At 39.0% G+C, this 15,429-nt stretch overlaps 1 protein-coding gene across 2 annotated transcripts in view; it reads left to right on the forward strand.

Moving 5' to 3' along the window:
• RNF128 (ring finger protein 128) overlaps window positions 1-14,465 on the forward strand; it is a 64,762-nt gene extending 50,297 nt beyond the window's left edge. For both annotated transcript variants that reach the window (XM_077826136.1, XM_077826135.1), the window contains exons 3-7: window positions 4,717-4,788; window positions 5,798-5,880; window positions 9,425-9,521; window positions 10,639-10,807; window positions 12,940-14,465. In XM_077826136.1, the coding sequence (XP_077682262.1) occupies window positions 4,717-4,788; window positions 5,798-5,880; window positions 9,425-9,521; window positions 10,639-10,807; window positions 12,940-13,058 (540 nt within the window). In that variant the 3' untranslated portion in view covers window positions 13,059-14,465. The remainder of the gene's footprint in view (window positions 1-4,716; window positions 4,789-5,797; window positions 5,881-9,424; window positions 9,522-10,638; window positions 10,808-12,939) is intronic.
• The last annotated feature ends 964 nt before the right edge of the window (window positions 14,466-15,429 follow it).

The raw sequence follows: 15,429 nt of genomic DNA on the forward strand, positions 1-15,429 counted from the left end.
CTCTGAGGCATTTGGCATTGGTCACTGTCAGAAGACCAGATACTGGGCTAGATGGACCTTTCGTCTGACCCAATATGGCCGTTCTTATGAAAGAACCAGGGTACAGCAGGTGTGTCTGTCCTACAGGATCTTAGCAGAGAGAATGTGTACTGAAGCTTGGTCAGAAGTGGACACTCCTTAGAAAAATGTCTACGCTAGAAGGTAAACTAGCTCAGTGGGAAGGGGTGTCTGAAGTAATTCACTGGTGCAGCTCTCAGCACTGGTGCAGCTTCCTTGTGCACAGCTGACAGCACAATTGGAAATATTTTTGACTATTGTCAGAGTAAGGGACTGTGGAGTTTCTAAATTTAAAGTCTGCTGATGAACTACTGTTTAGGAATTGTGGCATTGATACCAGGTCTAAGCTGGAAATTGATACATTGATTATCATGGTACATGGTATCATACATTGATACCAGGTCTAAACTACAAATTGTCTGAACATGTGTGGCTGTTTTTATCAACATGTTTCCAGATTAAGCCTCTAAACCGCTTCTTTCTCTGGTATCGTTCTCTGGTTGATCAACAGTCCATGGGCAGGGTCTATCTTAATGGGAGCACTGAAACTACTACACCTAGTGGTGAAGCATCCAGAGGCAGGGCTCAGAGCTGGAGATCCAGGCAGGAAAATGGAGGCACAGAATCTAGATGCAAGTTCCTAAGCAGGAACTCTCGAGAACATGGTCGTTACTTAGTGGTTTAGCTCCCTACATATGCCCACTGTTCCTGTTAATGTTGATGTTAGAGTTGACTCTGTCAGTGTAGTTTGTGAGTTTAACAAACATTATTGCTTAGACAAATGCAAAATGTTTTGTTTTAAAATGACTAATAAAGCCAATCAAAACTCATGTAATGTGCCTACCCTGACATGAACCATGTGAATTAGATGCTGGTGTGAATTTTACATAGTCTTTTCTTCAGTTGTCATGATTTAGAGAACTATAAACTGGATATATGCTGTTCTGGCCAATAGATAATAGACAATATTGATATTGCTATATACGTATATCTTCTATTGATTGTACCATACTCCACATGAGAACGCTGTGGCAGTGTGTGTCATTCTTGGGGCTCTTCATCTATTTGTTAGTCATACAGACTGACTCATAAGACCACAATAGAGAATGCTTCCACGTGGTCTCTGTGACAGGCTGGATCACAGAAACCTCCTGGGGGTTGCCACCTGATGTGCCAAGACTACTTCTGCTCCTGCTTTCCTGCCCTATCAACTTAGGACTTCAGTGCCCTGCCTGGTTTGAGCCAGATCTGCTAGCCTGCTGCAAACCCAGACCCAGGTCTGAACCACGTCCCCTAACAGCTGCAGGCTTAATTGAAAGCAAGTTAGAAAGTGTCCCTGTCTTTAACGCTCAGTTGCCCAACTCTCAATGGGGTCCAAACCCTAAATAAATGTTATACCCTGTATATGAGTTTACCCTGTATACGCTTTAAATTGTTCGCCCTCTATAACACTGACAGAGATATGCACAGCTGTTTGCCCCCCAAGTATTAATACATACTCTGGGTTAATAAATAAGTAAAAAGTAATTTTATTAAATACAGAAAGTAGGATTTAAGTGGTTCCAAGTAGTAACAAACAGAACAAAGTGAATTACCAAGCAAAATAAAATAAAACACACAAGTCTATGTCTAGTACGGTAATAAAACTGAATACAGATTAAAAACTTGCCCTCAGAGATGTTTCAATAAGTTTCTTTCACAGACTGGACACCTTCCTAGTCTGGGCACAATCCTTTCCCCTGGTACAGCCCTTGTTCCAGCTTAGGTGGTAGCTAGAGGATTTCTCATGATGGCTGCTCCCTTTGTTCTGTTCCACCCACTCATATATCTTTGGTATAAGGCGAGAATCCTTTGTCCCTCTGGGTTCCCACCCCCTCCTTCTCAGTCTAAAAGCACCAGGTTAAAGATAGGTTTCAGAGTAACAGCCGTGTTAGTCTGTATTCGCAAAAAGAAAAGGAGTCCTTGTGGCACCTTAGAGACTAACCAATTTATTTGAGCATGAGCTTTCGTGAGCTACAGCTCTCAGCTGTAGCTCACGAAAGCTCATGCTCAAATAAATTGGTTAGTCTCTAAGGTGCCACAAGGACTCCTTTTCTTTTTAGGTTAAAGATAGATTCCAGTTCAGGTGACATGATCACATGTCACTGTAAGACTTCATTACTCACTTGCCAGCACACAGGTATACAGGAAGACTTACAAGTAAAACAGAGCCATCTACGGTCAATTGTCCTGGTTAACGGGAGCCATCAAGATTCCAAACCACCGTGAATGGCCCACACTTTGCATAACTACAGTGGGACCTCAGAATTATATTTCATATTTCTAATTCCAGATACAAGAGTGATACATTTATACAGATAGGATGACCACACTCAGTAGATTATAAGCTTTGTAATGAGACCTTACGAGAGATCTTTTGCATGAAGTATATTTTAGTTATATTCACGCTCATCAGCATACTCTCATAAAATCATACAGAGTGAAATGTCACAGTCTCAACCTCAAACACCTGAAAATTATATCTGATTTTGTTCTGCCTAATGTTTTAGGAATTAATCTTCATTCAAATGGAAACAGCAAAGTGGCATTATCTGGGGGTTCTAATTCAACCAACAAAAAAAAACTTTTAAATCAATTTGTGGTGGTTTTTGAGGTTTTTTGTTTTAAAGAACAAAATTAAATTGACTTGTCAGTCTGTTCTAGCTGAGTTCATGGCCCCTGTATATGTTGTGAAATTTACATCTTGCTGTAGAATTGTACTAAGCCTCTACCCCCTTTTTGTTGCAAAGTTAACTTTGAAAATGGGACTGGAATGCAAACTGATGCCCTGTTGCCTTTGAGTCGTCAACTCTGATGCATGAACTGCCCATATTTGTATAAATTGTTTGCTTCATGTGAAACCTAAAGACAACACATTTTAAAATTGTTGACTTGTTTGCTACTGATAACTTTTTAGCATAAAGAGACTGTTTATGGGCTCGTATTACAGCTGCAAATTGTGTCTCAGTTCTTTAAGGCTATGTCTACACTAGTGCTTTTGTCAGTATAACTTGTTGCTCAGCGGTGTGGGGGAAAAAACCCTCCAAGCGATATATGTTACACCGACAGGTGGTGGCATGGACAACGCTATGTCGGTGGGAGACGCTGTCCTGCTCGTTGGAGGTGGTCTAATGTCGACGGGAGCGCTCCCATCGATATGGAACAGCTACACGAGTGCATCAGCACAGCTGTGCCACGCTAGTGTAGACATGGCCTACGTGTCAAAACCTGCAAGTGCCCCTCCGTTCAGCTGTCAAATTCAAGCGACTTCTTTCCTCCTCCTGACTTTCTACAATAGTTATGTATTGTCACTACCAAAATCTTAGTTCAGTTAAGAACTGAAAATGTAGGGAAGGGATAAAGTTTCAAAACTAATAGCCCTGATTCTGTGTTGATTGTGTTTACATTCGTACATTAATAAACTCAACATTTTAACTTGTAGCAGAATATCTAGTTTGCTGCCGAACTTTGATCCACCTTGCCTGGGCTATAACGATCCTTATCATTGCTGCACTGAGGTGTTGCAGCACTGTAGCTGGCTCTGCCTGCTATGACTTCATGTCCTGAAGCAGTAATTACCTGCATAGAAGGGAGAGGTTCATCATGTTACTGAAGATAAACCTTTTGTGACATTTTAAGCAGAAATATTGGCTTTCATGCTCATTGAACCCTCCGCGGTACCAGCTGGTTAACAGTAGCTGTTAGGCAAGCTAAAGCTTCCACTTTTTGGCCATTTGTGTGTGCCTCTGTCTCTTGGCAGCCTGACAAAATTAGATCAAGTGATTGGCAAGGAGGGGGAATGCAGTCCCACTTCTTTGCTGGCATTGTAGCTACCTTTTAAGTCTTTTAGGGCTAGTCTTTGATAGAACAGTCTACAGATTCTACCTAATCTGTCCACAGGCTTAGATTAAAAACTAGCTTTCACAAAGATGCAAATATTGCATATGCTAACATGGGTCAGTCGCCAGATAAAATTGTTTGAATTGTTCTCAGTGTACAGTTGCAGTTGGTGCTAGGAAGCTCTAGGCTCCTGAGCGGTTTGTATACATTATGAAATGAACTCATTTCAAAGGTTTGGTTCAGAGGGCGTGTTGAGAGTAGTTGAGGAGCTGACTGGTAAAGGACCTTGCTTTTATTAAGATACGCCTAAGTGGCGGTCTGTGCTAGGAAGTCACAATACAAATTCACAGCAATTGGCTATATTAACTCCCTGTGATTGGGTTCTACAGTATTCCCTCTTCTGGGTTGAGTTAATTTGAAGGTTTAGGTTGACACGGCTAGATTTGATGTAACTTAATCAAGATACAATTGTGTATGTTTACAAACCTGAAAATCCTTGGTTTTGTGTATTCTCAATGAAAAGCCTTTTAAAATACCTTTGGGGAAAGCATGTGGTATGTACCTTAAAAGCACAATTGCATAAAGTATCAAACTTAAGCTTCAGCTGTTTTTTCTGCTTAATGTTTCTGATGCATAAATAGGCAAACTTTCCTCTTCAAAAGCCACATTGAATACCTATGGATTATAGAGGGAAACCTGGTTACACTAGGGTTTTTTAGTCATTATTTATAGGAAAATTAATACTGTAGTTTAATCTACACTTCTCTTTTTTTGTTACAGAGACAATTAAAAGCAGATGCCAAAAAAGCTATTGGACAGCTACAACTGCGCACATTAAAACAGGGGGACAAGGTATAATTGACAAAATAATTTCCTTACTTTCTTTTGAAATGTAATCTGACACTGCATTGTCCAAACTTTCCTCCTCTTGCTTTTAATAAAGTTGGCTGTGTAAATATCCTAAAATCTTCCTGCCTTAAGTCAAATGAAACGGAGTGCAAACTCAAATCAGTTTTGAGATTAAGCCTTCCAAAGGGCATATAACTTGCAAAACTGTAGCCTATAGCAAAATCCGCTCCATTCTCACTGTGAAATTTTGGCAGATGTAACTGATGCAGTAATGTCAATGTCACAGAGAGGAGTTGGCAGGGGTAACTTGAGTCAGCTGCTTCATTTTAAAAGGTTGGGGTTTTTTAGTTGTGCCAAATGCTCCTGATCTTTGGGCATTAGTGCAGACAACTAAATAGTTCGGTGTGGGGTTTTTTGTTTTGGTTTAAGATTCAGAAGTCATTCTTTAGTGGAACTGAGAGCATCTACACTGCACCGCAGTGTGAGCTATTGGGGTGCAGGTTGCAAATTCTAGAGCACACCGAAGTGTTGCACTTTAACTGCCCTGTATGGACATTGCTGGAGTGAACTAAAAGGTACCTCAATTTGCATTAATTTAGTCCTGTTTAAAACGTCGTCCTCTTTCAAAGAGGACTACGTTAACGCAAACACTGGACGCTTGAAGTGCAACACTTCGGAGCGCTCTGCAGTTCACGCTCCTGTAGTCTTCACTGCACTACATTCACTGTAGCCGTACCCTTACTTCCTTTTGGCTTCTCTAAAGTTTTAAACACCCACCCACTGATTAAACAAGATATTTTGCTGTTGATTAAGTCATGGGTTTGCTTTTTAATGCCTCAGGTTAAATATCAAACCTACTGAGTTGGTAATTCATCATTTGTATTTGAGACCTGTTCTAGTTTACTCTGGCTGGAATCCTTCAGCTTGAGATTCATTTCCAGAATAAATCTGTGTGCAACTCTCAATCATGAATCTGTCTCAGGATAACTAATGACTTGTGCTCTTCATTTAGGAAATTGGTCCTGATGGCGATAGCTGTGCAGTGTGCATTGAAGTATACAAACCAAATGATGTAGTGCGTATTTTAACTTGCAAGTAGGTTATCTTCTGCTAAATTGCCATGTATATTTTAAATGCTAAAGTATACTTCCCAAAACCTTTGTTAAAAGACAGTAAAGGATGCAAGGGGGTCTAATCTTACTACAGCTGTTGCCCCACCAAAATAGCCTTTAAACCTCACTGTCAGGTTCTCAGATAAACATTAAAAATTGTGGAAATGTGCAATAAAGGTTGTTTATTGCCATCTAATAACTTTCAGTGAGGATGAATGGATTCTTAAGGTCGAAGAATTTTACCACATAGCTTGTGTGAAGGACTTCCTAGTCTTTTTAAACATCAAATTGGCATAACACTTCTATGCTAGTGTATAAAACTGTATGGTCCCAAACTCCTCGGTCTTATGGTGTGACTCCTTTTCAGAGGTTCTGCCCACCTGCATCTCCCACTAGTTTTGCTGGGATTTGGGGTTACTTGGCACTTCTGAAAACCAGGCTGTCAAAGTATAAATGAACAAGGCTTTTTGCTGAGATTTATGGTGTCTCATGGGCAGCACTTTTGAGTGTAGTCTGTATTTGCAATGTGTTTTTCCTCTGCAGTTTATCATTAAAACTAGTTATGGAATAGCTTCCACTTCCTCCACTCTCAGGATAAGGTGATGACCAAACTAAAATAAGATCTCTGCAGAAAATATTTATCAGTATCTCCTATGTCCCCTACATATCCTAGTCTTCTACGCCCTACAGAAGCTCAGTGTAAATAGTACTTTAGTACTTACTTTCTTTGGCTTCATTATGCCTGTGTGTTGGTATTTCACAATGCCACTTCAGTGTGTGCTACTTACTTTCTCTATAATTAAAACTGGTTTATAACATCCCCCCATCTTCCCTTTCTCATAACTTGCCTAAACCTCTCATTTTGGGAAGGGTTGGCCAAAATAATCCAGCTCTCTGAGTTAAAGCTAAAATTAGTGTTCTAATAACTAAACCAGTTGAATCTGGAAGCTTTTCTGGGTTTGTACAGCTCTTGATCTACAGGTTAAAGTAAAGTTTGGAAAAAAAAAAAAAAAATCTGAATTCAACACAGGCATCCTGAATTTGGTCCACGTTAGCAATTGAACTTTGAAAACTTTGGAACAAGAGAGATCAGGCTAAATGCTCAAGATAGAGTTTGCTTTTGAAAGCTGGAAACATAATTCTTGTGTAAGAAGCATGCAAAAAATAGCATTCATCCCGTGTTTAGGCTGAGAAATAAGTTCTGAAGATAGGACAAATCCAAAGTTGTTGTTGATCTCTCATCAACAATAGGAAGATAGCCACATTGAAGACACAGTGTTATGTAACTGTCAAATATATTATCTAATACAAGCTTGAATCTTATATATAATCTTATATAAGTGAGTATTTGTGTAAGCACTCTATGCCCTACTACCATGTAATAGGAGCTCTACGTTAAGACTTGATGACACCAAGAAGTTGACAAAAGCAATTATCAACTGATCTCCCTTGTCCAGTGCTGAGCACAGTGCAACTGTTAGCAAAAGCAAGCACGTCTCAGGAACACTTAACATTTTCATTAGTACTAAATGTGTTAGCAGTTAAATAGCTTTCAGCAACTGTCCAAAGGACCTCTTGCTGACAGTGGTATTTAACAGTGGATCAACTTCCCAGAGTAAAAAGGCATCTAGTCAGGGGTTTAGACACATCTAAGTTGGTAACTTGAAAAGTCAGCTACCCTCTTCTACAAGACGATGTCCATAAGCAAGCTCAGTTATGTCTAGTCAAGCTGCAGTTGCACCTTATGATTGCACTGTACAGTACTCTTAGACTGTCCCTTTTCCTTACCTAGTTCCACTCCAGATTAAATTAGTTGTCCTTTCAACCTTCAATCACTTACAGCTAGACTACAGTTAATATGAAATCATACATATATTTTTCTTATGTCCCCATTCCCCGTCCCCTTACCCAGATCCATCACCAATTCAGTAGGTATGTGGTAGGCACTTACATGCATGCCTGTGTATTAGTCATGCCACATGTAGCGTACTACAGTAGAACCTCAGTTGTGAACCCCTCGGGAATGAAGGTTGTTCATAACTCTGAACAAAACGCTGTGGTAGTTTGAAAAGTTTACAACTAAACATTGACTTAATACGTCTTTGAAACTTTACTATGTAGAAGACAAATGCTGCTTTTAACAATCTTCATTTAAATGAAAAATACAGAAGCAGTTTCCTTACTTTGTCAAATCTTTTCTTAAACTTTCCCTCTATTTTTTTAGTAGTTTATGTTTAATACAGTACTGTACTGTATTTTTTTCTCTGCTGTCTGATTGCATACTTCTGGTTCTAAGTGAAGTGTGGTTGACCGGTCAGTTCATGACTCTCAGGTTCTACTGTGCGTATTCCTTGTGTATGCACCCACTTTATGTACTGGTATGTCTGTGCAGCCAGTGTGTACTGACAGTAAGCACGTGAGGATGCAGTCTTCCTCATCAGGATGAGGGCATGATAATAACTGAGGTTTTTTAGATTTCACAGAAACAATTGCGGGGGGGGGGGCGGTGTTATGTATAGACTTTGTTGTTAACTTGGCTTATATAAGTTCAATGTTTATCCACTGGGGGAAATAAGTGCTCGCATGCAAGCTTTAAGAAAGGGTGTGATACAGCTAACATGCTGACTTGCTCTAGTAAGGTGTGGTTTTGTTTGTTTTAAACAGAGAAACTAACGAAAGCACCAGACACAGCAATTACAGGCTTAAACAGTTATATATTAGTCATAAGAAACAACTGGTTCAGATAACTACTTATGTAACTTGAAGCAACACAATGCATGTGTAATACCTCTCATGTCTTGGAAGAGTTAATTTTGTCCTTAACTAGTCTTAATATCTGTTAATATGTAAGCATTTCTTTTCCAAACCTGTGGGAGACAATCTTCAAAAAGTTTATTTTGAACTTGAATAAACAGAACCACAAATTACTCTACTCTGATTGGTTTCAGAGTAACAGCCGTGTTAGTCTGTATTCACAAAAAGAAAAGGAGTACTTGTGGCACCTTAAAGACTAACTAATAAATTTGTTAGTCTCTGAGGTGCCACAAGTACTCCTTTTCTTTCTACACTCATTGGTGGAGCTGTTTAACTATCTATTTTGAACACACACTCTACTTCGGCTTTACTGAAAGCTGTGTTGCCTGTTAGCTGTCTTGTAACACTCCATTAATTTCTCCTCTTTATAGTCTAGGTCTTATCCATCCAATATGGCATTATCTCTTCATAGTTGCACCTTAAAAATATAAAGGCTCCTAAACTTTCTAAGGCTATTACTGTTCAAAATTAGAATATCACCTTTAAATCTTCCCTTACCTGTAGTTGGTGTAACTAAAGTAAGCAGCAACAAATGTAAGTCTATCTTAAACATTTGCAGTGTATTACGGGGAACTAAAAGTCTATGGTATTGAACAGATGCTATGAGAGCCATTGGGATATTCAATAATGTTGGGTTGACTAAAATAATTAGCTCTATGATGACCAAACGGTGTTAAGACTGAAATAGTGATGGTTAACTTTTTTCCTACCAGCCATCTCTTCCACAAGACTTGTGTTGATCCCTGGTTATTAGAACACAGGACATGTCCTATGTGCAAATTGGACATACTCAAAGCTTTGGGAATTGAGGTGAGTTAACATGTTTCCTAGTGACAGATGACTTCAGAAATGTTAGTGCTAGTATAATGAATCAGCTGACTTTTTTTTAGCTACTCCTAGAATGTAGAGAATAAGCGCTGAGACTTTGTGAATATCTCCCATAGTACGATATTCTGTGTGGCACTTAAAACAGCAAAGACTAATCTCTTGGTGAAAACTGCTGCTGACTTGGCATGGCTTAGTAGCTGCTCATTGACTATTTAAAATGTTTCGTGACATGCTCCGTTGTAGATTACAAGTGTCATAAAAAAGAGTGAGTAGCTGCTTTTAACAGCAAACTTATTTGGATGGGTCTTATAGCAGGCCAGGCTAGCAGATGTGTGCATTTGAGAGTTGCAACTCTTCTTGCAATAAATTAGTTATGTTAGTGGGGTTGGTCTGCATTTTTTTGGCAGATTCAGGTAATTACCACTTTTCCTCCATTCCACCACCCCTGCAGCTATTTAATTAAATCCCCAGGAGTCTTTAGATGACAAGAAGGCTGGCAGAGATCACTCTCCTCCCTTCAGCAGATGGCTTCTAATAACATACTTTTAAGGAGCTTGTGTTTATCAGAGATTGTCAGTTTATTATTAGCACCTCTGACCTAGGGAAGTGTCAGAGTGAGACACTTGAGAAATCAACTGTACTATATTGTGTGTTTTGGAGGAAGGGGGAATGGAGAGTGCAGAGAACAGGAATACACAAGGTAATAAATATATGAACCTCTTCCAGTTTGCTTCACTAGATCATCTCAGGTTAGCTTTCTCCTCTGCTGGGTGTGTAGAAAAATATTTAACTTGTCCTTTGAGAACTAGGCCTAGCACCAGGGTTTGCAGTACTGGCCCTGAAAGGAGCCCCTGTGGAAGGTGGCTCTTTCGAGCGGATTGTTGCTTAGCTCATGAGCCTGTGTTCCATATTTTATCTCCTTTTAGTTTCACTGTGCCCTACTCAGGAGGGTTGTTCCAAGAAGGCAGCAGGCACGTTGCCCCACTTGCCCTGTAGACACAAGGTTTAATATGACAGCTGTGTTGGGCAGGCTACAGCTTCATAGATAAAGTGGACAACTAAAGTTGCACCTTACTTTAAATCATTTGACTTTAAAAAGGTGGATATAGAAGATGGAGCAGAGTCTTTCCAGACCACGGTGTCCAATGAAGCATCAAATAGAGCTTCACTTAACGAAGAGGATAATCGTAGTGAGACTGCATCATCTGGATATGCTTCAGTGCAAGGAACAGATGAGCCGATTCTAGAGGAACATGCGTCTTCAGAGCGTAAGTATTCAGTGATCCCTGTCTCTGTCAGTAATTGTTTATACAAATTCCATTAGCCCCTCATTGCATGTTCTCATGCTGCAGGACAACTTAAGTTTTGTTTTGGTATGGCTATTTAAGTTGCCCCTACTCAGAAGCAGAGTGCACTCAGGCCAACCAATTCTAGTGAAGGCTAGTATTCAAAGGCTATTGTCTAGTAAAAATCTTCTTCCTAGAAAAAGAAGTCTGATAGGAATATAGGTCTTGCGAGTGTTGAAAAAGGCCCTTAACCAGTAAAACAAAAGGTAGGACTCCATTCTTGAGGCTGAAGTTAAAGTTAAGGGAAACACCAGTGGATTCAACTTGAACTTCTGCCTAGATCCATGCCCGAGGTGCCATCTCACCAAATTCAGCTGGGCAGAATAACTGGCCGTTCGTATAAGCTGGAAGTCTGTATAAGGGAAACCCATCTGCTCCCCTTCCTGAATGCTCTGTGCAGCAAAGGTTAAGAAACCGTGCACTGAGTGGGATCCGAAATACTAGATGTGTATTAACTCTGGGAAGGAGCTTGACAAGCTTTAGTATTAACATTAGAACTGAATATGTAACTTATATGAAAATCTGTTCATGGCCACAAAGTTTAATGGTGTTTGGTTGCATTAAGCCCAGGACTCTTATGAAGAAGAAAATCTTAATTTACCATTGGTGTCAATCAGGTTTCCTGCTTTCTAGCATTTGTGCTGCATTAAGCGAGCTAGGAGAAACTAGTCTTTTCTGATCCTAGTGAGGAACAAGGTCAAAGAAAAGAGAATGTAAGTTTAACTGGTAAACTATGGATTTCAGCGATCCAAAGGAATTTCTTAGATTAGCCCATGTTACAAGGGCAGTGAGACCTTTCCATGTCAAATGTAGTTTCTACAATATAACTAGATTAATCTACATTCTTGAAATTTTGCACTAGTTATGGAAGACTTATGAAGAGTAGTGTAATACTCTAAATGATGCAGTGCAGTATGATTAAAAATGGTAAATATCATACTGAATTTCAGATTTCCCAAACTTGAATAGAAAACAGAAAACATGACTTTATAAATAACCTTTGAAGTACTTATAGTCTCTTCTACAAATTAATAACATACTTTCTCCTATCAGAAATAAGCTATCGATCTCTTGTCTATAAACTAGAACAGATATAGAAAATGTAGCGAAATTGCTCTGTACTTGTATCCTTCATGTGATTTGTAAGTTTAATCTTCCTATTAAATTCAACTTCCCTAAATGGCTCAGTATTTTTGCTGTTGCTTTATCTGGGCTCTTCCCACCTGAAAAAATAATTTTTTTTTCAGTGGACTCCAGAATGATGATGATAAAGGCAACAAGCAGAGTGCTTTTTTGTGTGTGTAATAGGAAATGGTTCAGATGAATAATTAAAACAATCGCAAAGCATGGTATTTGCTGCCACCTGTTGGGTGTCTTGCCCTGGAAAATGCAGGTAGAATTGTTCAGACAAGAGCGAGTGTGCTCTGCTCAAACTAGACAAGTGGATCTTTTCTTTCATTCAGAATTCTTGAAGGCTATATTTTTTTTACATCCCCCCAAACATATGCCACTTTAGTGTATTTACATAAATGATTGAACGTCTTGTTCTCTTCTTGCCACTTAATATTTATTACATTTCCTCCCAGCTCTTGTATGCATTCATATTCCCTTTCTTTTGTTTTAAGTTTTAGTGTATTGTAACTAGTGTGAGGCTACAAGACCTGATACATTTTGTTAAGCTTCTTTCTGTCTTCACCCTCTCATCCAGGATCTACCACACAACTATAACCTGGCCCTCTGCCCCATATTGGGTGTACTCAATGAGATGTTAACACAAAAGTGTAGTTGGCATTACCCTTTATTTCCAAAGGTGCCAATGGTGAAGTAGTGGGGAGAGGGCGACAAACTGCAGCCCAGAAGGGTCTGTACTGCATGTAGGGGTACAGAGCAACATTTCAGTTGCAACATGTTAGCGTATGGCAAGTAGGTCTGTTTGTGTAGAGAGCATGATGCTCGGGAGAGGAAAAGTTAGTGTGTGTTATATACTTCAGGATAATTAAGTGACCCAAAAGCTATTTATTAATTGTTTTTTTTCTTTTGTTTCATTCTAAAAGATGACAATCTGCATCTCGTAAACAACGAGTCCCAGTCTCCAGCAGTGGAAGTCCTTCCTCACCTTGACAACCCAAGCTTTGAAGCAGATGAAACCCGCGTTCAAGAAATCAAATCCTAAAAATTTGTCAAGCAATGCGGAATCTGAACCTGTTGTAACAAACTGCCAGTTGTGATCATAGATACGTCAAACTGTGTAACAAATGAACTACTCTGTAGCAGCAATGTTGCATTGGAAATATTGGGATGAAATGAAATTTTTTAATAGATCACAATTACATGGTTTGAAAACTTAACCTTCTGCTAATTTAAACCTTTTTTATCTTCCGTTGGAATTTAGTTTAAGTATTCTTCAGATAAAACTGTCTCAAAAGAACGTATGAAGAAAACCATCTGATTTTAACATTGAACCAAACCTTCCTAACCCAGCCAGTCTTGTGCAGTGACCTTTCCATTCAGCCTGTGAAAACGTATACTGCTTTTTTAAATATTGTACTAAGCGGATGCTCCTGTAGTAGCTGTCTCTGTTGGGAATTGTTTGATTTGGAGCTTACAGATTTAGTATAAAGATGGATTTCTATTACAACCAAATCAATTTTGATCTGGACTTATAGATACTTAATTGTTTTATGTAAAGCAGTGTTCATGTTAACTGTCACTGCTCCAAATTAGTAGGACAGAATTACAAACTAAATGCCTATCAACCTTCCCCTGCTCCCCAAATATTTTTGTGGAATATTAAACCTATTTCAGATGAGCTAAAGGTTCTAATCAGTCATATAATGCAACATATATTCCTAAACCTATTTGAAGGGTTTTAAATAACAGGTCAAGTCTGACTTACACAATATTGTAAAGGGAACAATTGCAGAAGTGCTGTATTTTTTTAAAAGAAAAAAAAAACCTATTCACTTTCTCAAACTTCTTCTAACTTTTAAATGGAGTCTGAAGGCTATCCTATGGCTCAGGGGTTGTCTAAATAGCTGCAACACCAGCAATGTTTGCTAGTCCACGTTTTGAGGGAGTCTGAAATGCTGAAGACTGTCAACTGAGGGTGAAGGTCTACAAATATCAACTAGAACATGGTAAGGCAACAGGTGATAAAGAATGCTACTGAGTATCGGGGGGTGCATAGTTTAGCAAACCGGATAAAATTGCAATGACTCAACTGATGTCCTGTAAATGTAGCTATAAATTACGGCTGATAATTTTCTAATATTTGGGGGGAGTGGAACACAAGGGTGCCTTAGTACAAAGTCTAGAGCCTCATCCACCAAAGTTAACTAAGTACATCTATAAATGCACTTTATTTTTATTTTGTGTCTTTATTCTTTATTCTGTGGTTTTGTTCCTAATACTAATGCTAACAGAATTTAGTCTAAAGAACAGCAATAATGTACTACTGTTTGAATCTCTTGGGAGAAAACAATGCATTTTCTTACTTCTATGTAGTATGATTAAAAATGTTGTAAATATTTCATGATTTGTACTGAATTTCTTTGAATATGAAAATGTAAATAAAACTGTATTCAAATTGCCTGTCTGATACTTATTTATGTTTGTACATAACCACTTTTATTACTAAATTCCTCCTCTTGGTGGAAACTTAGCCAGCTATTTCAGGTTTCAGAATAACAGCCGTGTTAGTCTGTATTCGCAAAAAGAAAAGGAGTACTTGTGGCACCTTAGAGACTAACCAATTTATTTTGAGCGAAGTGAGCTGTAGCTCATGAAAGCTTATGCTCAAATAAATTGGTTAGTCTCTAAGGTGCCACAAGTACTCCTTTTCTTCCAGCTATTTCAATGCTTCTCATTCCTTTTTCCATCCACAATCGCAAAACTGTTTGGGTTTTTTCCCCTCATGTCCCTATCTGAGACGAATGGTGTTTCAAAGACCAAAAACATTACTAAATATCAGGTAGTAATGCATACTACCTATCACCCATAACATAATAGGTAATACTGTTTTGACGTGTTTACTGTTTGCACGCTGAGGGCCTAAACCATTATAAACCTTTCTACAAGTACAGTAAATGATAGTCTCTGCTTTCAATTGAAGAGACAAACCACAACAGGTGCATGGAACAAGCTGGAAGAGTTTGGGGGGGGAGAAAGAGGGTGGGGGTATGATGCATTGCATAGGCTAGCTGTATACCTAATTCACAGGCTAGCTGTAACAATTCTCTCAACAGCCTAGCGGCTGTCTGTTTTCTACATGCACCACAGCAGAGGAGTTTTGAGAAGGGAGTTGATGAAGGGGGAAGTGGCTTTAAGGATTTTTGACAAGCTTGCCTACAGAAGAGGTGGCATAGGAGAAACAGGCAATCAAGGCTGGTATTTCAAGAGCAAAAGCAAAAGTTGATGCGATAACCTAAAAAGGGATCGGTAAAGCTCTAACTCCAATTGTAGATTATATGCAAATGTAGCAGCCATGCTATTTTTGAGAACTGGTATGTTGGTGATTTGCACCCTTCATCAATGTTTTAAATTGA

This window comes from Eretmochelys imbricata, chromosome 9 (genome assembly GCF_965152235.1).
Source record: "Eretmochelys imbricata isolate rEreImb1 chromosome 9, rEreImb1.hap1, whole genome shotgun sequence".
In the NCBI taxonomy this organism is placed as follows: Eukaryota; Metazoa; Chordata; order Testudines; family Cheloniidae; genus Eretmochelys; species Eretmochelys imbricata.